At 37.0% G+C, this 25,805-nt stretch overlaps 1 protein-coding gene across 1 annotated transcript in view; it reads left to right on the top strand.

Moving 5' to 3' along the window:
* The window catches only part of LOC139714006 (integrin alpha-8-like), a 63,671-nt gene extending 44,161 nt beyond the window's left edge, over positions 1–19,510 (top strand). Inside the window, exons 9-28 of the mRNA XM_071625731.1 lie at positions 89–191; positions 534–639; positions 1,644–1,744; positions 3,275–3,365; positions 4,251–4,296; positions 6,115–6,222; positions 7,238–7,293; positions 7,829–7,983; positions 8,892–9,035; positions 9,560–9,624; positions 10,071–10,218; positions 11,074–11,157; positions 11,670–11,749; positions 13,219–13,308; positions 13,947–14,052; positions 14,816–14,977; positions 15,842–16,099; positions 16,928–17,029; positions 17,848–17,976; positions 19,081–19,510. Of these exons, the coding sequence (XP_071481832.1) occupies positions 89–191; positions 534–639; positions 1,644–1,744; positions 3,275–3,365; positions 4,251–4,296; positions 6,115–6,222; positions 7,238–7,293; positions 7,829–7,983; positions 8,892–9,035; positions 9,560–9,624; positions 10,071–10,218; positions 11,074–11,157; positions 11,670–11,749; positions 13,219–13,308; positions 13,947–14,052; positions 14,816–14,977; positions 15,842–16,099; positions 16,928–17,029; positions 17,848–17,976; positions 19,081–19,206 (2,260 nt within the window). The 3' untranslated portion in view covers positions 19,207–19,510. The remainder of the gene's footprint in view (positions 1–88; positions 192–533; positions 640–1,643; positions 1,745–3,274; positions 3,366–4,250; positions 4,297–6,114; positions 6,223–7,237; positions 7,294–7,828; positions 7,984–8,891; positions 9,036–9,559; positions 9,625–10,070; positions 10,219–11,073; positions 11,158–11,669; positions 11,750–13,218; positions 13,309–13,946; positions 14,053–14,815; positions 14,978–15,841; positions 16,100–16,927; positions 17,030–17,847; positions 17,977–19,080) is intronic.
* Positions 19,511–25,805: the final 6,295 nt, after the last annotated feature.

Genomic DNA, 25,805 nt, shown 5'->3' on the forward strand with positions numbered 1-25,805 from the left:
ATCCCTTTCTATTGAGAGTACCTGAGAGTACCTGTGTTCCTCGACGCAATTTCGAATCATAATTATTATCGATTATCATCTCCTCTAGATTCGATGACCTCGTGGTCGCGTCTCCCATGTACAGCGACCAGCATGATAACAGTCTGCACTACGACGTCGGACGAGTCTCCGTCTATCAGACCGACGCCGAGGTGAGAAATGATGAGATCGTCATCCGAAATCCTTTAATCGTGTGTGCAAAAGCAGAATGACTCTGAACGTGTAATCATGAATTTCGTACAATGCGATTGTCGTCATAGTGATATTGGTAAACATTAAATCCTGTATATGAACTCTATCTGAGGTAATGTTTTCTCCTTGTTGATATTCAGTAATGTTATGAATTGAAGAGTTGATCGAATTATAGTAATGTAGTTATCAGTGACATTGCTAAATATCCCTGTTTAATGTCTGCGTAATCATCGCACTGCCTTTCAACTGTAGAGTTTCTGCCTGTACAACCACTTTGTTTTCTAATTATTCTTCATTTTTAGGCAATGAGGTTCCTGCCCCCTCTGGTGCTAATTGGTCAGCGACCAGGAGCGAGGTTTGGTTTCTCTTTGGCCGCCCTGGGGGATATCAACCAAGATGGGTTCAACGGTAAACTATTAAGAAATGAATACATCAACTAAGACAATATATAAAGGAGAAAACTTTTGAAAATCACAACAGTGTCATTAGGTGGGAGTGCTGCATATGTTCCTTTCTGTGTGTGTGTGTGTGTGTGTGTGTGTGTGTGTGTGTGTGTGTGTGTGTGAAAATATAAGTAAACGCTCCACCCTCTTTATATAGTTAAATTTACCCATTCGTTTTGATATGTAATAAAAAAACAAGGAATTACGAAAGTTTCTCTACAAAGTTACAAACAATGCCTTTAATTCTTAATGGATATTAAAATAACGTCAAGGAGAGGAGGGATGGAAAATATTTGATATTATTGTTTAGTGCGTATTTTGTGTTAGAGATAACTCATGCTGGAAGGGATTTAGGATATACACTATTATGCCAATCATTTCGTCTAGTTCTGTCTGTCTCCCAAAATGCTTCTCACATATAGCAAACCATGCCTTATGTAATTTCTGTTAGAATAGTTAACTTATTTTCGGACTTATTACTGTATAATAATTATGTACATTGTGTTTCTAATGTTTACAATGTTACTATTTTGGTGCCACTGAAAATGTAAATCAATTCAAGATCAGGTCCAAATACTTATTTTATATAAATATTTCGTTGAATGTGTCTTAAACTTATCTTTTATTGCAATAGCAACCATATTCATTTCATAAGAATGGTATTTGCGAATCGACTTCACTGTATTGTCATTTCATTTCCATGCCTTGTCAAATGTGTTTTGTTGAAAAGTGAAATCGATTTTGTATTAAATTGAAAATTGAATAACTATATCTAATTATATATCTATATATATATATATATATATATATATATATATATATATATATATATATATTTAATTTCATAACTGAATAATTTCTACGTGTACTGCAGTATCACAATTCTCAACAATCATTAAAGAGTACTGACTGCCAGTTTATATAATCAATTATGGTGCAATTCTACATTGGGCTAATTCTCGCTTCCAGATCTTGCCATAGGGGCACCACACGACGGGGAGACGGGAATGGGCCGCGTTTACATCTACCACAGCTCCGGTGGACAGGGGCTACCTGAATCACCATCTCAGGTATGACAATATTAATACAACATTTGAAAAGCCGTGGTTGCGACTAGTGAGATGCGGGGTGCGCGAATGCTGTGTTGTCGCTGATGTGATTCCGGTATTAAATACCTGAACGGGGTCCGGAGTGAGGCCACGGGAACCGATCCGCGGGGGACCAGACACGTTTAGAGTAGCACGGCATCAGTCAAACCTGTTTATAGCGACCACCGTCTATAGCGACAACCTGTCGTGTAAGACCACTAAACACACTTCCCTCCAAGAGAAATGCTATGTAAACCCCTCTGTCTTTTGCGGAAACCTGTCTACAATGACCACTGCTTTCGTATCCCTTGGGTGGTCGCTATAGACAGGTTTGACTGTATCTCTTCCACTTTTCGATGTGTTGTTTGGGTATGGAATCCCATGCTTATCCCAAACTCAATTGGCAGGTGGGGGATGGAGATTGAGGAAGAGTTAATGATAGTTCAGGATACTGGCTGAATCATCGCTCAGAAAAAACTAGCTATACCTTTTTAAGAGGTAAAATAACATTAAAATTGTGCAGTGCGATTATCACGCGTTAACTACCCTTGACATTGCGTATCATGGGGGTGGGGCTGTCAGATTGTATAGATACACACGTCAGATGATAACATTTCCACGTCCAAAATCAAAACACGTTATCATGGTATATGGAGGTTTCGTCAAGGATATCTCGACGTGATAAACAATGATGACTCGCATCTCACCATGACCTCTTCCGTGTTTATCTATGGAGCTCCATGTGGAATCTTGTGTATAATGTATATATATATATATATATATATATATATATATATATATATGTGTGTGTGTGTGTGTGTGTGTGTGCGTGTTTTGTGTGTGTTTGTGTAATAGTAAGTACTGAGCCTTGAATTTATGGTGAACCCGTTTTTATCAGCCATAAAGAGGAGGCATTCCAAATGGACGAAGAATGAGTTTGTTGTTGACAGTAACATTTTTAATTCGCCAATATGACGGCTCCTGGTTGTCATACCTTTGTACCTTTCTTCGAAAGGAAATGCAACAAAAAGTCATCGATCAAAAGTCATCTTTTCGTGAGAAACAAACATAAAGCAATAAGAAAAGTACATGAATAGGTGATAACAAACGATAACACAAAGCTATTAATTCCATTAAAGTGGAGAAAAAGTTTTGTGTCGACAATCATTGTGGCACGAAAATGGTGATTATAGCCAATAGACCATTTACATCGCGATCGGAGGTGAGCCAATAGCACATTAGCAGTGATGACATGAAATCATATCACCTACATCAGTTCCCTGGATCGGTTACCAATTCATTACCAATTCAAGCACCTGTTAATTACCATAATGACTTTCCTTGGAATTCTCTTCCGCCGATGTAGAAATTATATCAATCAAAGAGATATTAACGAGCACATAACAACCAAAAATCAGACGCTAAAACGTGAAGAGCATGTCGCGTGTCAAATCATCTGATCCATGTGCTATATTATATCCTCCAGACTTTTTTTTTTTTTTGCTTCTCCAGGTCCTGGATCCAGCGACTCTCGGACACAACTGGCCAACATTCGGGTTCTCCATGTCCGGAGGGCTGGACATGGATGGGAACGGATATCCAGGTATCTTCACATACAATCGCGTAATTCATTCATCATTTCATTCATTGTGTTGACATGATAACGCATGAATTGTGTCTGAAGAGGTGTCTTCTTCTTGTGTATATTATTCAATTTCAAAAGCAATTAATGTGTTTCATTGTTGTGTAATCCTCCAAGAAAAGATGTCACAAAACTTCAACGGTTGCAAAATTCTGCTGCCCGATTGTTAACTTTTACTAATAAGTTTGATTCCATATCACCAGTTCTCCGTTCCTTACATTGGTTACCTGTAAAAAAAGGATTATTTTCAAGATTCTTTTATTAGTACATCATTCAGTTCATTCTTTTCCCCCTATATACATAAGTAATTCTGTTCAAAAATACAATCCGACACGAAGGCTACGTTCATCATCAGATACATTCTTACTCCAAACACCCAGAGTAAAACATGGGCATGGTGATCGTGCTTTTTCCGTTATGGGACCAAATTGTGGAATCAGTTACCTCTTCAATTATGAAAGGGAACTGTCATCTACAGAGTCATTCAAATCCAAACTTAAAACTTATCTGTTCCTTTCATACTGAGGACTGTAATTGCTGTATGTCATTAATGTTGGATCAATATTGTATTTTTAATTGGTATATGTTTTATTCTTTGTTTGGTATATATTTGTTTTTGTTTACCATTTTCTTCTTTGTTGAAATGTTTGAATATGTATATGCATGTAAATATATGATATCTTTTCATTTTTGAAGCGCCGTGAGCACTGAAAAGTGGACCTGTGCGCTATACAAGTAGCCACTACTATTATTATCATTATCATTATTTGACGAATGGCAGATTGTTTGATGTAAATTATATTACTTATTTATCTTGTCGCCTCTTCGGCATTCATTTCTTTTCAGATCTCGTTGTCGGAATGTACAAGGCCTCGGCAGTCGCGTTGTTCCAGTAAGATTTTATTTTGTATTGCGTCACCCCTCTCCTTGCCCCTTCCCCTTATCCTTACTGTACCATCTTACTAATTTTAGAGATGATTGAAGTGGGAAATTTTCAAACCACTACATGATTATCAGTTATATCATATACATGTATAACAATACGTGACACTTTATATACCTACATTTGTACATCAAATATACCAAGTTTCGTGTACGTATGTCAGTAAGCAGCCCCCCCCCCCCCCCCCCCCGGGAAATTAGCTATAAGATCGCCCAAGATAAATGTAAAAAAAAAAAAAACCAATAATAGAATAATGACAATATAAACGATAATAAAAAGATAATAGATGACACACAAAAAGTAAATGAACAACCTGAAAAAGAAAAAGGAAAATGTTTCTGCTAACCAGAGAGTTTCTGAGGCTTGCCAGACATAGCAGCAGAAACGCATGTAAACTTGGATTTCATTGGCCTGTGGAGTTTCTATTGGTCATTCGTTATAGTCCCTATATACATATAGGAGGAAATAATATATAAAAACAAATGATGGGATATGAATACAGAGTGAAATCGTGCTATTCGTCGAATATGTTCTTGTTTTGATTTTGAGATCATATATCGCTATATCGCGGCCAAGACATTGTCCTGGGGAGACATTGATAGATAATAATGCTGTTCAAATGTTAGACAAAAAAGAAGAAGAAAGAATGTAGGACATACGTGGAAATCAGTGCTGTGGTTCAACTGTCAAAAGAGGAAGACTGTGTATACATAGACACAAGGTCTGGCCAGTCGTGTCACATTTCATATATTGCGGGTACTATACTCAGCCCTCCATTCCACGTATAATTACCAAGGCTGTGCGACTGTCAACAATTTAGTAAACAACGCATTGTCGCTGGTAGCATCCTTCACATTGTCTAGCAAATAGAACATAAATATGAGGGGGAAGCAGCTATTAAAAAAAAATAAAGAGAGGAAAAAGTACAAACACCTAAAGGGACAGACGTGGTATATTGCTTCCATGACATTAATGCTCCTACGACTATTGCTCCCATAAAATATCTTCACATTAAAACTAAAGATGAATTCTAGCAACAAACATAACCCTAAACCTAATCCTGATCATCTCCTCAAGCTAAATTTAAAGCCGAATCACAACACGAACCCTAAATCTAAGTCCTTGGAGACGACTGTCGCAAGAGCAAATGTCGTGTCGCCGGTATGACACCACGATGTGCACATATCATTTCTGCTGGCATGATAACTGGAATTGTTACAACATCACACACGTCTAGCTACAACTCTATAAAGCATGAACACTTCCTGTTCATGCGTTCACAGGAGGATGCAGTTCGAAAATACAATGTGGCCGAATGCTTGTGATATTGGATTGAAACTAACCATTCTTAAGGGTGTAACGGATCTATAGGAGTCTATTTAGATAACAACTTGAATACGTTGTCAAGCGCAAAGTCTTTGAGCATTAATTTTAAAGCCACTTGTATTTGTTAATTCACTGTCATGTTAGTCACTAGTATGTAATGATAATCACCCCTTCATTGATAATCAATAACATCAGTTTTGCATTGTTATTATCGTAATTATTGTTATCAACGCAATCATAATTATCATCATTTATTAGTGTTTTTATTATAAACATTGCCATTATTGTAAGTATTACTATCATTACTATAACAATCATCGTTATAATCATCATCCTCATCGCTAGCAACGTTAGCATCACCACTACTTTCAATACTGATGTTATTGTGGTCATCTTCATAATCATTCTTATCGAAGAATCCACTCCTTTCATTGTGTACAGCTCGCGTCCTGTTATTGATATCCACGCCGGGCTTTCAGCAGACATTACCGGTATCACGCTGACCGAACCCAGCTACCGACTGAGCGGCAGCGGCTTGCCGGTCTTCGGGTATGGATCATTTTACTTACCGCCCGTGAATGAAGTGTTTTTTTTTTTCGAGGACATGAGCGAAACTCTTGACCCAGATCCTATAAAAGATATGGAAAAATAATGATAGCATAAAGACATCTCGATAACAGGTCATGGAAATATCATACTCTTTCGATTTGGGAATTTGTCTGTATTATTTTTATGTATACATTGCCCCACTGTGATATCTAGTCCTCATTCAGAGGGCGCGTTACATGGAATCCTCAGAATAGCTACAAATTTATAACTCCTCTCAATCTTCCCTAAATGGCAGTTAGTGCTTAACTAATCTGTCGGCACTCGATGGATTTACGGGTGATGTTCGTTATTCCAAAGGTTCGTTCAGTCCGAATGTGTAATAAGGCTCGTTGATCAGAAAGTGCTAAAAAGTTGCGTACTTGCAAACCTTCGGATTTACAAACCTACTTTCGTTTTCGGATTAACCAGAGGCAGATCCAGAGGGGTTCGCAAGAGGCGCACGCCCCCCCCCCCTTTATTTATCACTAAAAACAAAAGAAATAAAAAGAAAAAAATGAAATGGAACCCGGAAGTGGCACCAAAAATAATAGTTACGCCCCCCCCCCCTTTACAGAATTCCTGGATCCGCCCCTGTTAACAAACCCTCGGAATAACGAACCTTTCTTTATTTTCAGAGTAACGAAACATTAAAGGCTGGAATAATGACTGTTACTGTATTTTCGGATTAACGAACCCCTTAGAATAACGAACTATGTTTTCATGTGCATTGAAAAATTTTCCCTTTGATGCAATCACGTGATATAGTACAGCGAAAATTGGGACGAGCCTGGCTCTTGCGTTTTTGTCATTGTGTGTGACATTCAGCAACCATGCCGAAATGAATGCATTATTGCATTAATACAATTGTGGCTATTAGAATAGAGGGGCGCAAAAAACAAACAAACAAACAAACTTTCATACTTTCGTCACCATTTATTATCATAATCCTTTTCATTCATTTTAATTATCTTTGCAGTTTTAACGTGACGCTGTGTTTGTCATACAGTGGGCGATACACGCCAGCCAGTATAGGTGAGTACACAATCATGGATCTGCCCCTTTTAGTGTCGTTGTTGTTTGGTGTGTGTTCTCAAGTTACATCAACGATTGAGCAAGTGGATGTCTTTTCCCCGTATATAGACATGATAGAAAATACGCATCTCCTCCAATAAATACGTATTCTTGCCATGGTGACATTTCGCCGAGCAGAATTATCTCTTTGCTTTAACCGGTATGATAATCATTCTGTATTTAGCGTCTACGTACTGTAATAGCAAGGTTGTTGAATTAAAACTACATAAAACTCTTAGCTTCTTTGGCAGCACCTGTGATGGATGTACATTACACCGCTTATGTGATTCTATCGTATACATGACATAATGTTGAACATCGTCATGTTTTGCGAACATTGGGTTTCCTGAAAACGCCAGAGAACTGAAAACATAGTATGATCTGAGAAGAGCCTTATTGAATTACATTGTATTTGCAATCATCACATATCTCCTATACGGCTTCTGCTCTTGCACTTACCATCTTCAATTAATCCTGGAATCCTTCTTCATTTCAGTCCTCGACTACGACTTGGTTGCCGACGCTGCCCTCGCTGTCACGCAGAGATGCTACTTCGAGCTCATCGACCAAGTCAACGTGGACACGATCAGGAACCAAGTCTTCCTCGACGAGGATACAGAACTCTGCCTCACACACGTTGCTTACATGACGGTAAAGATAATTATCTTGGTTTGAGAATGAAGCTTTACACCTCATTATGCAGGTTGATCTTTTTCATCAGAGTACATAATACATTTAACAATGTGTAAATTCTGAATAAAAGCATGTCTTCACGAAACAGTGAAGTTTGTGGTAATTTCATGACGTTATTGCCTCAAAACTTTTCTTTCGAGTGACGTGCGTTCAAATATTTGCAGTGATTTGCTATTGTTTTATTAGGAGTTATTGTTCTATGAATAGGAGTTATTGCTCTATGAATATTTGCACGTAAAACTTCAAGAATTTCTATTGCTTTTCTTTGACATTTTGACATCATGACATGACACAAACTGAAAAAAAATAATTATAATACACATACACACCCGAAAGAGCACAAAGTATAAATTGCATCCATGGTCAGAAGCACCACACCACAGATCCTTTAATCCAGTTGCTGAATATGCTTTGATGAGAAGGACCGAAGAAGTAGAAGTAGAAATATTTGAGAGTCACGTGAATCGAATATTGAACGCAATACATTGAGTGGCAACCAAGAGACCCCATTAATGAAAAAAAAAAGTACCGATCATTAAAAAAAAGAGCGACCTGACTCTAGTTGGGGCGTGTTTAACTGGCTTCGACTTCAGTGCCGGTATATTAGTCAAGGCAATCAAGCAAAATTACTTATCGAAAATAGTCTTCTCCTTATGTTTACCTTAACATACGATGAAATTTATGTAGGCCTACGTAAATTATACTCATAGGCCCTTATCTATTTCTTTTGAGTACTCTTGCTAATGAATTATGATAATGAAAACAATGTGAACAGATTGCCGACTTTGTCATAATGATTTTCTTTTAGTACAAATGAGGAAACAAAACAAACTGAATCTAAAATACCTCTCCCATTTCTGTTACAGCCATCGATCGTGGACAAAGTGACGCCCGTATCCTTCCGCGCAGACATACGACTCTCCGACGAGCGACTGAACAGCACTCGGACTCGATCTTCGACGATCGAACCGATTCTCAACGACAGAGTCCCTGCCTCAGCGGCTCTTACGGTATGTTCGTTGCTTGATGGTAAACCAAAGGAATGTCCACTAGCCCTTCGGGTTGATTCGTTTATCTCTGTTTGGTTTAAAGCATATTCAAATAATAATATTGATTGAAGAACAAACTGCATGCGAAGAAGATTTAATCCAACTGATTATTATCTGTTGGTTGCATAAGTATTCTTCCGGCTTGCCATTTTGGTTTTACCTTTGTTTTGTTTTGTTTAGCTTTGCTTGTAATGAAAGTCTTAACCCTCAACTCCAATTTCGTTGTCTCTGTCGGGTAAAAAAAAATGTAAATTCAACCTGATTGTAAAAACATACAGGCGTTCTAAGCAGTATGAATCAAACAGGTTACTTCCACCTATGTTAAATCTCATTTTACGAGCAAAAGGCATCAGTTAGGGAAGCGGAACAAACTATTTCGTCATTGTCACTATTGTTGTTGATTCCCCCCCCCCCCCTCCCTCCCGTTGCCTGAATATACAACTGTGAACTCACCTATGCCAATTGCTTTCTACTAATGACTACAGGTCCCTATACTACGGAACTGCGAAAACGAGATCTGTGTGCCGGACCTTAATCTTGCCGTGACAAAGTAAGTGTTCATTGTTTGATTTTCCACTTGGTCAGTAGGGCTGTTTGTGCTTCTGAGGGAATTAATCAAGAGAACAAATCTTTGTACTAATATCACCACCTTCTAAGGGTAATTATTGAGGAATCAGTACATTTGAAACCTACTATGTATTTCCTTCTTTTTATATTCACTTTTAATAGAAATCACAACTTAATGATGGAAGTGTGAAGCGACGGAATCTAGTCTTTAAACGACATATGTGTGCTTTTGCCAAAAATCGAAACTTTAAATCCCACAAAGGTTGATCATCTTACTTTCTGTGTTTATCAAAATTGTATTTTATCACAAGTTGAAGTTGCTTTTTTCACTGTGCAAAGTTAATTGAATCGAGATTATGTTGCCAAAGAGTAGTGTAGCATACATACAGTATTTTGGTTATAAACTACATCTAACAATATCTATTCTAGGAACGTGGAAGTGTTGTACGTTGGTGACAGAAAGAATGTTGTCATGGTAGCGGTGATAACAAACCGTGGGGAGGATGCTTACCAGTCTCGTCTCCGAATACAGTCGCCTCCAGAGTTCCTGTTCAAGAAGGCCGAACAACTCCACCAGGTGAGTTTCGCAGGTGGGACTGTTCCCTAAGAATTCAGTGCACATAGGCATAATGTCATGAAAATAATTTCTCAGTGCCTAATGTCAGCGCCATCTTAACATAGAGTCTAGTCAACTTTGCTCCATTGGGTGGCACTATAGTAGTTTGTTAGGCAAGAATTTAGCAAAGAAATGTTCGCCCTGTTGCAAGCCATGTAAGTTGGCCAAACTGTTATTATGACCAGTGCCTAAGGAGGAGCGAAGTTTTTGGCTACATCAGCACAATGATATAGGTCTGAAGATGAGTAAAGAGAAAGTTCCCGGAGTGAAAGTAGACCAACTGAATTGGTTCGAATGAAGGTAAAATAGGTGAGTAATCTCGTCTTCGTCGGGGTGTCGGTAGCAACTTCTGTACCAAAGCAATTTTGTCAGCGTAGTCATGCAAGTGTTTCAATAACTGAATCCTTGGTATTAAATAACATCGTCATTATGTCAGCATGGGTTTCTGCGTTTAATGGATGATTATGATATGGCAAGTTATTACAGGAGGAAACAGTAGAGAATCGGAAAGGTCGTAGTTACCTAGTTCATAACAAGCTATTATTGATTACAGATCCAGTAGGCGAAAGCCTAATCAAACAGGTAATTTGCAATTGATTGTGACAAAAATGAACTTTTATCCAGTTGACATTCCTATCATATGAATCTTTTCAGCGAGTTATTATTGCTGACTAAGTATTTTCCTAATATACTAGGTTGGCAAATTGAAGATCAAGGTTCCTTTTATCGAACGTGTAATGTATGTTTACATCCTGCAAATATGGTGTAAAAAAAAAGATTGTCCCTTGTATCCATGGTTTCTGCTCACCTTCACAGGATTTTCCCTCCACCTGCACCAATGACGTACAACTGTCCGTCGTCACTTGTAATGTCGGCAATCCTCTTCCCTCCGGAGGAAAGGTAGAACTTGTCATTCTTTTTTATATACAATGTAACTTGTAAAGCATCAGATTTGATTTGATTTGATTTGATTTGCTTTAATTTCTGCATTTTTCACAAAGTACATACAACGTAATAAACAGTTTGTACCAATAATGAAACATTGTATAGATGAGTTATTTCAATTAAGTTAATACAAACAAAATGCAGGAGACCGTCAACTTAAGCTAAAGCTTGAATTATCTGCTATTTTGTTGACTAATTTGACCGTAAGATGTGTGTGTGCGCGCGAGTGTGATGTAAGGCCGTAATGCATTTAGTGAGCTGTGAAAGATCACTCAGAACCAGTCTCCTTCTCATTATTGTTCTTGTCAATTGTGTCGTCATCAATTGTCCTAATGTCCTATTGTGTTGCTTTGCAGTTTACCTATTACCACGATTACGAGTGATTATCATCATTTGCAACTTTTGAATTGATCGTTTCTTCTTCCCCTTCTTCTTCTTCTTCTGCTTTTAAATCTCCTATTCCCCAGATTAAGCTCCGCGTTGAATTTGAGAACGTTAACTTGTCTGGGCAGGCTGACGCAATTACTTTTACCCTGGAAGTCAGCAGGTAAATCTGATATTATTTGGATATCTCCTAAATCTATAATTTCTCTTACTTTCGCATTGTCTACACACATAATGTTTATTATCCATGGGAGTGGTTATTCATAATAAATGGCAGTCTCGTAACGCTACTAGTAACAACCTTCAACTCTAAAAGAGACAGCTTTTAATACTTTGTTGCTACCCTGTCAAATGAATCTTTGTATTTCTATATTTTGCATTTATTCGTATCTAACCTTGTTTGTATACGGTCACCTTCAACATTTCCGCAAAGAGGCAAACTTTTATTATGAATCTTTGTATTTTATCTTTGCATTTATTTGTCTCAACCTTGTTTGTATACGGTCACCTTCAACAAGAAGGAAACATATATCTAAGTATACCTTTGTTGCTTGACATTTTTTTGTGACTTTCGTTATTTTCTGCGCCACTGTTCTTGATCATTTATTTTGATACCTCCTCGTATAATGTTAATCTCGAAAGGGAATCTGTGTACGTAATCAAAAGATGAAAAGCTCACATTTCGATTCAAAATCATGATGAAGACAATTTGAAAAGTTGAAAGCTTAATTGTGCATTAACTCCAATCCATTTTCCTTTAACTCATCCGTAGTTTATAAGACACCCAAAGTTACATGAAATAAAGAAAAAGAGATATATCACATGAAATAAATAACTCGAACTGATCGACTTTAAATCTTGAATACATGCCAGAATATACTAGCACCTTTGCCGGATAAATACATAATCAAACTAATCAAAGACACTTTAATTCCTTCAAGACTTCAAACAATATTTTGTGTATGGGAAGTATAATCTCGAAAGCTCATTGCCATATACGTACCTTTAAAGTCACTGTGAGACGATGCTTTCGATTTATTTAACTTTGAATATTTAACGCTACTGACTATAACCTTCAACTCTAAAATTCACAGCTTTAATAAAAACTTTATCGCTATCGAATTATCCCTGTCAAATAAATCTTTGCATTCCTATATCTATGCATTTATCCTATCAAAACTTGTTTATATACGGTCACCTTCAAAATTTCTGCAAAGAGGCAGGCTGTTATTTGAAAGTACCTTTGTTGCCTGATTTGCCTTTTGTGGCTGTTGTTATTACATGTTTCCGCTGTTGCCAGTTACCCACCTTAATATCTCTTTGTTTTATGTTATTTGCGAAAGGGAATCTACGGAACAAAAGTAGTGTAAAATATCATGAATATGATGAGAATGGAAAGTTCAATTGTAGAAAAGAATTAACAATTTTTTTCTGAACTCTTCTTTATTTCATGAGGCTCCCAAGGTCATAGAGATAAAATAAAAGACAGAAGTATATCATGAAGTAGATATAGATTGTTAACGTTTGTCTTTAAGTATAATGAAGTGCCCCCCCCCCCTTCAGTCTCTCGTTTACAATGTAGCTTACTGCCACATTCTGAAATCTCTTTCCTTTCTTTCTTTTCTTGTACAGTATTGAGGCGGAGCTCCAACACAAACGAAAGGACAATCGGGTCGAAATCAACATCCCTGTCGAAGTCATGGCCTCCATCAACCTCGTTGGGTATGTCACCCCTCAAAAACTACTTTATACCCTCATCATGCCTACAAAAGTTTGGCGTGATATCATGCACTCCAGTGCGTCGGACTAAGAACATAATAGTGTACGTCTTTTATAATTGCTTTGACCTTACACAAGGACACGTCCGAACCATTATTGTCACAATGTCACGTTCCAGATAGGGTCAAAAGGTGTCGGTAATGATAGCGATTCAATAATTTCCATAGTTCTTGTGACCAAAGCTCTCAGAGAATTACAATCGGTATATCATTTCTAATATGACTGCACGTTGGAAGAGTCTGTGTTGGTCGTATTTCATTTTTTTTTCACTGTCAAGTGATCTGTTTGTTTGTTCCTATCTAGATTTCCTGCGATTTCCAGAACATCTTCTTCCGATTGCCTGATAGTTTTGCTCGTTTTGAGAAGTGGAGAAGTGGACAACTAGGAACTGATAGTATTGAAATGGATGTGAGAGTACACACATTGTGATGCAATAACTACGTTATAGACATTTCTGGTCATGTGACATTATAATATATGCGCTTCTACTGATAAACCACTGTAAACCGAGGCAGATGATGGTTGTGTGAGATCTACACGTATGTTTATTTTTAAGCTATTTTTATCTATTTTCCCGCCAGCCTGTCGACTCCTGAGAGAGTAATTTTTGACCCCGAGGAATATCCACGTGACAGGGAGATCGAATCAGAGGACGACATCGGGCCAGAAATTAGGCATTATTATTCGGTAGGAACGCTGAACATTAGTGACTCGATCAAATGTATACTTTGTTTATTAAGGTAGCGTTATATACTGGTCTGGAGTATGGTTTAGGGGTGCACTCTACAGGGAGGCAACGGTGATCGACATTGAGTCACTCCCTCCTAGCGCATCATCTGTTTCAGTAGTATTTAGTATTTCAAAAGTATTTCGCATCTCAAGATTAAAGAGGCGTTTTCAGTGTTATTGGGTTGTTCTATTCGTTTCCATATCTCTTTTTTCTGGTGTCTCGTGATAACTAATTGCAGTATATCCTATATATGGATAGGATTAATTATGATGAACTGATATGAAAGAAACTAAAGGAGGGGGAGGGAAGAGGGAAGAGTAAAAGATGATGACGAAGAAAGAGGAAGCTGAGGAGAAAGAGGAGAATGGAAGGGAATAGCTTGAAAAGTTAGATATGATAGATGATGAACTAATGTTTATGTTTTTTAAGTGATTTGTTAATGCAGAAACAATGAATGAAATAAAATTAACAACTAAATCTAGCCATGGTAGATGATGAACTAATGTGTATGTTTCTGTTTAAGTGATTTGTTGATGTTATCCTTGCAGACACAATAAATGAAATGATATTAATGAAAATGAAAAGGAGGAGGAGGAGGAGGAGGAGGAGGAATACGACGAAAAGGATGACGAGAATGAAGAATGATTTCTTTCATTGTCAGAGTAACATATTAATATATTATGCTTATTCTTTTATGGACATTTCCCCTTTCCAATACAGCTTATCAACAAAGGTCCTTCCCATGTTGGACCGACGGTAGTAAACATCGACTGGCCGCTGTTCACGCACGATGATAACGTCCTATTACTTCTTACCAGAGCTTCCATGAACAACGGCAAGGCGTGCACAGTGAATGCGTTCGTCTACCCGGTCGACTTACCGGTGAGGGCGTAGTTCAAGGAATGCAATAGGGAACTTGGGTAGTTATTGCGAGTTTATTGAGAGTATTGTTGACATGGAAAGATTGGCAGTTGTTGTTGTTTTTGTTTTTTCGTCCCTCGCGAAGTTCGTACAATGATTAGTTTTTCCAAGTACTTTTTTTTCAAAGTAGTAAATAGCGAAGAAGTCTAGGTCCATTGTTTGCAGATATCGTACGAGAATTGCTGCTTACAGAGAGTTGTGGCAAGGAAAGCTTGAATTATTTTATTTTTTCTGAGGGAGGGAGGATCAGAAATTAACAAAATGAGGAGAAGTCTCGGCCCAGTTCATACGATCATGTACTCTCCTGCACGAAATCTTTTGGTTCGCTGGCAGCTACAGCAGTTTTGTCCCTGTAGGTAAATTTTTCTTTTCCCTGTAGCCTGCTTTCCCAGTGGTCCTATAAAAGAAATAAAACACACAAAATAGATATTAAACAAACCAAATGCAATCAACCGAGAATGGAGTTTACCCCCAAATGAGGTACGTAAAAGTGCCTATACTCTTCCTCACAGTCGAATGGATACATGCCCATGATACAATTCCTGATTTATTATTTTTTTATTGTGTTGGAAAAAGGGAATGAAAATAATTGAATTGAATTAAATTGAATTGATTTGAATTGAATTGAATTGAATTGAATTGAACTGAATGGAATTGAATTGAAGTGAAGTGAATTTAACTGAACGTAATTGAATTGAATTGAACGTAATTGAATGGAATGGAACTGAATTGAATGGAATTAGATTGAATGTTATCGCAAAACAAGGCGCGAACTCCTCAAGTGTATTTATTATTGTCTCTCGCATTCTCTTCCACTTCCTCTAGCTGGAATCAAGAGTGGTTTTCGAGGAGACGTACCAGGAGCGGGACCGCTCCCACTGTCCCAATACAACAGGTGGTGTCCTCACCGTACCTCCGCTGAACCAAGACGGATTCTTACCTCCGCGCCGACTAGAATGCTGCTCCCTGCAAAACTGCGTCACCATCACTTGTCGCCTGGACAGTCTGCTGGCGGCGAGCTCAGCGAAAGCCGACCTCGTGATCAGCATCAGATCGAGGTTATTAATCAACACACTTCACGAGGTCCGTTTTGAATTTCCAATCTCAAACTCATCCTTTACCCTCTATGCACTCTGACCTTATATACTGCATTTATTCATACATTTATTTATTTATTTATTTATTTATTTATTCATTCATTCTTACATACATTCATTTATTCATTCATTCATTCATTCATTCGTTCGTTCGTTCGTTCATTCGTTCATTCATTCGTTCGTTCGTTCATTTATTTATTTATTTATTTATTTATTTATTTATTTATTTATTTATTTATTTACTTATGTATCTATTTATTCATTTATTTATTCATTCATTCATTCATTTAATCAGTCTTTTTTTTTTTCATTTGGCAGTAATTTTTGCATTGTTCATGAAAGATTCCTTCAATATCGAAGTGTACATCCACGAACCTTTTAAGCAATTCGCGTCTGACGTGCACCCTATCTACCTGAACGTCTACATGCTTTTAACATTTACTAAGCATTGACTGTCAGGCATCATACGATTAAAGCAGCGATAAATGCCAGCAGATTTTGTTGGCATTTATCGCTGCTTTCTCTTCATCATGAAATAAATTACAGTGAATGAGGTTTAATCACAGAGAGCCTGAACATCACCTAAATCCTTCGGGAAAATGAATAAGTCAGCCATAATAGAAGTAACTAATGATTAGCAGGCAGGCAGGCAGGTAATTTGTTCCCATAATGTTAAGGTGTTCATAGAATTAATCATATCCCCTGTAAGTAAATTAAAAAAAATCCTCAGGTTAATAGAAAATAATACAATCGTCTCAATTCCCTATAATTTCACTAATGTCTTTCTCACCATTTTCGCACCAAACATCCACAGGGGAACTACTCCGACGTGACGATTTCTTCTCAAGCCTTCGCTACGACCAAAGGGTCTTACTATGACATTCCATACCGCCAGACACCTTCGGCAGAGGGATCGGTAAGGCCTGACAACTATACATTAGGCGTATGAACAGTGCTTTCAATGACGATACAAATCAATCGGCCTCGTGCAACAAACGGGTCATGTGCAACAAACGGGTCATGCGCAAATCCGAATACAGTGCACTCTTGTTATAGCGAACACAGTTATAACGAAATTTCGAGTGCAACGAAGCAAAATTCAGTTACCACAATTATCGGCTATTGTATCTTCATATATATTATTTGTTGGGCTGTAACGAAATTTTGGTATCACGATAGAAAAAAAAAAAACTGCCGAGGATTTATAATGGCCTGTATATGAATTCTAATGAAACGCTCTGCAACATCAGGAAAAATTGGATAGGAGCCGATGAAAACTAAATTCTTAGATTCCCAGACTCCATGTTTCATTTTTCTTCCCATCTCGGAAAATTTTATTGGATTAATCGTCTTTATTTAATTTGAGTGTGTCGAACAGAGAAAAATAAAGAAAAATGAATATTATGATACAAATCTCCTAGACTTCCAAGACAGACAATAATTGCCTCCGTCATGCAGGTTCCCAATCAACTCTTATTCTATTGATCATTTGTAAGAGCTAAGTAGCCGAAAGAATGCCATAGCCACTTTGTCTCTCATGAATTGAATCTAGAGCCCGCCAAAAGTCGTATTGTGCATGGTACAGTATGAATATCACTTCACCTTATATCTTATGTGATTCTGTAATCATCATCGGTGTATGAATAAAAAGTTGATCAAAGTTGATGCGATAGAGAACATCACCAAGGCTTTCTGAGAATCTCTCTTGACACATTGTGTGATTGCGTTGCGCAGGTGACGACGAACGTTTTCTTGGCAACCGACGACGTGGAGATCTCGATCACGATTCCGTTCTGGATCTACATCGTCGCGGCATGCGTCGGCCTGTTCATAGTCATTATGTTGATTCTGATTTTGTGGAAGGTGAGAAAGAGACCGCGTCCTCGGGTACAGAAATGAAGTCATGCGAGAAAGCGTTGTCGCTCATTCTATGACCAGCAGACATTGTTTAGTTTATTTTTTCCTGCCAACTCTACATAGGTTTTAGAATGGGTGAATGGAGTAGACGCTTCGTCAAATTGACGAAGAGAGAACATGTGGTCTGTGATTTTAGGGTCATGAGTTAGTCGATGAAAGTCATCCATCTGCATTGTCTTCTCAATGTATTGCACACGATTTGTTGCTGTATTTATTGTTGTTGTTGTCGACCTGATGACTCAAAATTTTGATTCTGTACAACGACCCTCCCTCCATTGTAAAGTGTTCGTGTATGTGTGTGTGTGCATGTTCTCACTACCTAGTGCCGACCTGGAATGCAGCGATTAGATAGGTAGTTACTGTATTGGTGTAGAAGGATGGTAGTAGATGTGATGTAGAATTATCATTCCCCGCAATGTGCACCAGTAACGTGGGTCACTTGTGACAGGCACGATTTTGTCGCAGACATGATTAACCTATCAAGTCTTACAAACACAAAAATAAGGTTTGGTACTCTATATTTTTGTATGATGATGATTATTACTATTCATTGTTTGTTTTATAAGTTAGAGTAAAAATGCAAAACACTCCTTTGAGCCTGCTTTGTTCATTCAAACTTTTTTTTTGCTTCAGTCTCATATTGGTGACTTTGTGTGAATTTCTGTCTGATTTAGTAGACATTCCGACAATTTCACCAGGGCCCTGTTGCATAAGAAAGATGCAATCAAACATAAGTCAGAAAATCAAACATAAGTCAGGTATCAGCCAATCAAAATTGAGCATTCACAGACGTATGTTTGATTTTCTGACTTATGTTTGATGGCAACTTTTATGCAAACAGGGCCCAGTTCAAAATATTTCTATCTCAACTATAATTTAGAGCAGACAATGATATGAAAATGAGATAATTGTGAATTGTGCAACAAAAATTACCCTGAGACTTGATGGGTTGATTTAAATGCATGGCACATCCTTGTCTCCTCGAGTAACCCGCCATTTTCTGTGTGGTGTCTTCTCTCTTTGCCACCTCGCATCTCTCTTGTCCGTTAGATTGGATTCTTCAAGCGAAAGAAGATCACCCCCGAGCAGAGGAGGAAGATGGCACGGTCCGACACTTCGGGCTCTGACAAATACGATTCCAGCAAGCAAAGATGCCGGACGGTTCCACCAAAATGATGCGGGGGATGAATCAGCAAGAATGATACTGGAAGAGCTTTGACGCAATGTTGCCCCATTCATTCACATGCTATTACACGTGCTATAATACGTGGCAATGTCTGTATCACGCTTGCTGTGGCGTTCTTTCAAACGAAGTGTCGTGGCAAATTGAGAGCGAATCATGAAAAGTTCCTCTTTATCAAACCATTGGCATGCATGTTGTCTCTTGTAAGAGAACGGCAAAAGGCAGAGGGAATGAACATGAACATCAACTTTAGATCCTCAGATAGCGCTGTCGTGACATGAAGAAGTGATGTGAATGTAAAAGATGGTATTGTTTTGGCTGGATTTCGAAAATCACCAAAACAAACATCACCCAGTTTTATCAACAAGTCGGGGTGGTCTCACAGTAAGAACGAATTAATTTTCGTTTTATGAAGTACTAAGCATATATATATATATATATATATATATATATATATGTGTATATTTCCTGCATGACGAATTTAATACTAAAGCAGGTATGATCGCATATAACCTATAATGGTCATTGCACGCTTCTGACCACTGAGCCCTTTACCTGTATTCGTATGTCTCGTGATTAATTCGTGTATTCCACAATTCTCTCCTCCGTAACCATGGTTACAATCTAAAAGTTTGTTATGTCTCTTGGTAGATAAAGAAAGAGAACCACCGTGCCAACTGCTTCTGAGTTACGAAACCAAACTGAAGGGCCGATTGCAAAAATAATTGCACGAATAGTCGAATCGTCGTCCTTCTTTTTGAAAATGGGAAAACAATCGTAATTACTATTCGAAAGTAGATATGACTCAGTCTTCCACAACGATACTGCCATAGATGGTGCTCTCGAGTTGATGCGCAGACGCCAAATCTAATGTAGATAAGTTTGTCTATAACGGAAAGGATTTCTACGAACCATTTGTGTCCAATAAGGAAGCTGAAATATGAATATCGATCTCCACACTGATACCTCTGTTTTTGATGAATTTTACTTGATGAATATGTGTTTTCTTTTGGATAGGCTTAACGGTAAATATCCTGACCACTTGCTTAAAGAAATCCATCGTGTCATACATTCATTTTCTTAGGAGTGAACTTGCCTCGAAAGCAAAAGTGGTCACTCTACTTTGATTATACATAGTGATAGACAAGTGGGAATGCCCTCATTACTGTTGCACAGTGGATATAAACGTCTTGTCTTCTTTCGTGTAGAGTACTTGAATAACAGTTCCTGTGTACATGCATCGTTCCTGCCCTTTTTACTGCATGCAAACAAGCATGGATGTGATAGGGAAAAAACACCCGCGTGTTTCATGTTTATCTGGCTCCTAATATCTCGTCATCATTTTGTAAGTTGTAGTGATAACAATGAAAAAAAAAAACAAATTGGGTGCGTTTACATGTTTGACATTCTCGACTTTTTTTGTAGTGTTATAATCATTTTCCCTCCTTTGTCATATTCGTCTTAAGTCTTCGAAGAATTTGCGAATTACATTGCAAGATCTTTACATTTTGCACAGCTATTGCAAACTTTAAAAAAAAAAGAGAAACGAAATAGGCCTATACATTTTTTTTATTTTTTCATCTTATGTAACGTAACTGACTTTATTTAACGCGCAGGATTTTCAAATGACAGGAAACAATATAAGCAATGTAAATGTCTGCAAATGTTGAAAATAAAGGTTATGAATGGAAATGAGTCTTGCCAATCATAAATCGGTAATTTTCAGAATCAAAGACAATCATTTCAGACCGAACTATAAAGATCGCGACTTCTTCAAGTTAAGAAAATATCAAGGACTGCAGACTAACCAAAAAAAAAAGAAAAAAAAAAGATTCCATGGTGACGTTAGCTTGATGTTACAGTTAACACTAATTTCTTCTATCAAGATGCCATTACTCTAATAAATACTATCTTGATTTAATCTACTACTATTAATATTGTTACTAATATACCAGTTTTTGAAATATGCATTCTTTAAGCTGCGCCGAATCGTGATAACCTACATACATGCAAGAATAGATCTGCAAAAGAGTGGTCCTCTAACGAAACTCTCTTGGGTACTTCTAATGTAATAAGGACAGATGTAAGCGTTGAAACCCATGGTTTATTTTATTTTGTTTTGTCTTTGTAGTGATTTTTTGCTTTTTATATCAAGTGTAACTTTTGTTATCATAACATGCCATATAAGTACAACATGGACTAAAAAGAATGTGGATTTATTCCATCACTAATCAATACCAAACAATTTGTGTATATGGTGTCTATACAATTTTTTACTCTATTTGATTGTAAATATATATAACAACGGTTATGACTCGAGTGCAATAAAAAAGTGTTTGTTGGTAGTTTCTAATAAAATGTATTTAAGACGAACGTTGCGTTATGAAGTTGTTTCTTCTTAATACAGAATGTTTATTTACGACAAAGTCAATATTGGAGCCCTATTTTCTTTTAAACCTACGTTTTCGGACAACAATGTAGAGTTTTGACGTGAACAAGAGTTATAAATTCAAGGGCACGTATACGAATGGACGGATAGAATGATGAATGGTCTTTATAGGAAAATAGAAAAAAAATTACATTGATTGATAGAGAGAGAGAGAGTATGTGTGTGTGTGTGTGTGTGTGTGTGTGTACGTTTGTGCATTAGACGAGAGAGAGAGAGAGAGAAGGGGGTGGGACAGGGAGAGACAGACAGAACAGACAGACAAACAGAAAGACTCCAGACCCCTTCCCAAAGCTGACAAACTTCCCCTCAGAATACTAAATTAAGCAAATTCGGAGTGACCTCATGTGCACATTGGTACAAAATAATGACCTTCTTTTTTCGATCTCTCATTTGGTTATAGACATTTTACTTGTTTTGCACGTGACATAAGTAACGCGTAAGCTGATTGGCCGGTATAACAATTATGGAATTTATCAATCATGTTCAAACAAAGAATGGACGTGCATATTCAGATGGTCACAAGGGCATTTTAACTCTTGGGAAGAATCCATTCCATTAGTTTGCATTGAGTGTGTTAACAAACTTTTTTTTTTCTATTTAAACTGCCAAATACCAGGCTTGTTGTCAGATGGATGTGCTGGCAAGCACCATTTATCAGGAAGACAATCGAAGCCTCGAAGCAAAGCTACAAAGTACTTACAAAGTAATTTGAATTATCAAATTGTGTACTTTACATGCAATGGATATTGCATGTATTTCCACTCACCTGAGTAAATCGGGAAAGCTTTTTTTGTCTTGGAGATGTATATGTTTATCTTCATAAAATATTGAATGGTGTGAGCCTTTATTTGATATACCGTTTGCAAAAAGGAAAGAAATAATGATAAGATTCAAAATCATGATTATTCAAAATTTCTGAGAACTCGATAATGAATAATTGAAAATGTCCCTGTTCCTACATACATCGCCATATTAATGGCTCGAAATCCACGATCAGGTTTCCTTTCCTAGGAGCAACTGAAATCAATATGCATTGAATTACCTTGGACTCTTTCACATGAGATTTTGTGGCAATAAGCTACGATGATGAGAATTGTACTTATTATTATAATAACTTTAATCATAATCAACCTGCTCTCACTTCTAGTAGGCTCCCTATACATGTAATAAAGTTTAGGTCATACGAGGGTCTACTACTCTACCACCACTATATCTACTCCCTGTACTACCACTATTTTCATCACCATCGTTAAGTACTTTCATAATCATAATCATAATCATAATCATAATTATAACTTTGATGATGATCATTCTGCTAGCATTCTCGTACTACCACTTCTATTTTATCAACTCCTATTACGATCACGATTCTTATCACCATATTATGCACTATAATATAGTGCATAATATGGTGATAAGAATCGTGATCGATTCTTCCTTATATTATAAGGATCATAATCATACCCGAAATCATTCCGCTGTCGCTTCTTTGGAACTAATGCATATAGTAGCACCATGCTATTACCCTCTATTCTTTTACTACTGCATTGTACTACTTCTACTGCGGTTGCCTACTAATATTATTGTTTTTAAACTACATTATGTTGTATGCTTATATCGTTATCATAAAGATACCAGCAATAATTCCGCTATCACTTCTACCAACTACTGGTAATACCTCTATTATACTCCCACTTCCACCACTGCGGTTATCTACTGATATTATTTTTTTATACTACTAATCACCATTATGTTTTATTATGTTTTAGTATGTTATGTTTTATTATCATTGCACTATCACTTCTAGTACATTTTGTATTGCTACTATAACTACTATTGCTACTTCTACTGCCATGGAGCTAATTTACAGTAGCTCCATTAGCACTACTACTTTTTTTATACTACTACTACTAATACGGTTGCCTATAACATTATTTTTCATACTTTCACAATTTTTATCACCATCGTCATAGCTATAATCATCAATCATCGTAAACTTAGTTACTAATTGATGTCGAAATACTGACGACAATGACTTGCCTCCTGACGATATTAGACTGTTTGTATTTTGGAAGTAGCCCATGAAAAATAATTATTCAGGCTCGTATTTTTTTTTTTTTTTTTTTTTTTGGGGGGGGGGGGGGGTTCAGGCACGCGTCAAGGGGTTTGAACGGGATCTTTTTCGATTTCAAATGTAAGCAAATACACACATGCACACACACGCACACACACACACACACCCACACACACACACACACACACACATACACATTAAAAAATCATACAAATATGATAACCTTGATTAGTTGAACCCCCCACACACACACGTTGGCGTCGTGTATGGTTGAGCTGTTTAATTCTGAGTGATTGCCACGGATGAGCAAGATAATACCTGTGTATTTTAAGTGATTTCCAATTAATTTGACCAGTACCTACGAAATTCACGAACCAAAGATATACTTTGAGTTTGAATTTATTTCATTTCACCACAAGCCACTCAGTTCAGCCACTAGCTGTTCTTCTGTGAGTCCGTGTAGTTTAGAAATCATGCAATTTTATTTGTTGCTTTCTTTCCTTCTACTTTTTAAAGTTGCATTTCTCGCTATCCTATTGTGAGAGTATATGCATATTTTACTTTTACTATCATTTCTTGGTGGTTGGTGAAATAGGTTTCGTTAATCCGAACAATAATTGGCTTATGTGGCGTCACTCCCAAATTGCGTGAATCAGAAAATGGAATACAGTTTGTTATTCCGAAGGCTCGTTAAAGGCAGAATTTACCATTTGCAGATGAAACAACAAAACAACAACAACAACACAGCTTTAGTGCTTCAAAATAATTCTAAAATGTGAGTTAGGGATAGAAGCAACCAATGTTAAAGGGATGGTACAGTATTGGTGGAGATGAGATTTGGGCTTTTAACTTTTTGCGAGATACCAACACTTATGAAAAAGTACAGAGCATACCATTTTAAGGGGAATTCAAAATTTATTTGATGAAAATCGGATTTGGAATGACTAAAACATCCAAAAACAAAGTAAAACAAAGCAATCGTAATAAAAGGTAGGTCCCACACTTTATTAGAATCGCTCTGTTTTGGATATCTCAGCCATTTCAAAACCAATTTTATTTTCATGAAATAAACGTTGAATTCCTCAGGGAATTACATGCTCTTTCATATTACAAGAGAGGTTTCTCATTATCTCACCAAAAATGTTAGAAACCTGAAATTAGATCTCAACCAAAACTATACGATCCCTTTAAAGTGTTAATCATTGTAATAAATGTCAAGTAATGTTGAATGTACAATATGTGAACAATAGTTATTATTTTTTTTTGAAGACTTAACCGTCAACAGTTATGGTTTAGTGAGAAAAAATAGTGATATCTCCTTACATTTTTTTTTAATGAAAAAAAAAAGACGGTGCATACTAAACTGTATATTGGGAATTACGAACCTTATTTCTTTCAATGAAAACAATCGAAATTTTGTGGGTATTGAAATTTTCAAACTTGATATCATATACAAAAAAAAAGATAATGGTGTTTTCATCTTCAGCAAAATGTTAAAAGCCTACAAAAAAAAATTATTTTGAACATTGCTCATAAACGTACCAACTTGACTAGATAAGATCATTACATGAAAATTTATTGTTACGAGAATTAAGGGCAAGAGCTCCCTTCTAATATATACATACATTAAACTTTAATAACCATAAATACATACATATATATGGCACACACACACACACACACACACAAATGTTATGATATGAATGATCTGCTGCGGAGGCGCGATGGACGGGAAGGACCGTTTCTGTTGAATAGTCATGACAATGGATGGGGGCTGACCTATTGAAAGGAGATGATCGGGTGGGGGATAGGGATTTTTTTTTCAATTTACAGTTACATAATTATTACGAATTAGTCAATTTCGCCAATGAGTATGTGTATATTGTGGGTGTTTGTGTGCTGTATATGCATGTGTGTGTGTGTGTGTATGTGTGTGCATTCGTGTGTAATGTCTTTCAAGTTTTGCACGATATCCAACCACATTTGTTCATGAAAACTTTGTATTTTGTCACTAACAAGTTGAATTCATTTTCGAAATAACTATGTACATACGTTTCTAAATCATATCT

Source organism: Diadema antillarum, unplaced genomic scaffold (assembly GCF_040938485.1).
Source record: "Diadema antillarum isolate AM-2024a unplaced genomic scaffold, OU_Dant_1.0 seq00002128_RagTag, whole genome shotgun sequence".
Taxonomy (NCBI): domain Eukaryota; kingdom Metazoa; phylum Echinodermata; class Echinoidea; order Diadematoida; family Diadematidae; genus Diadema; species Diadema antillarum.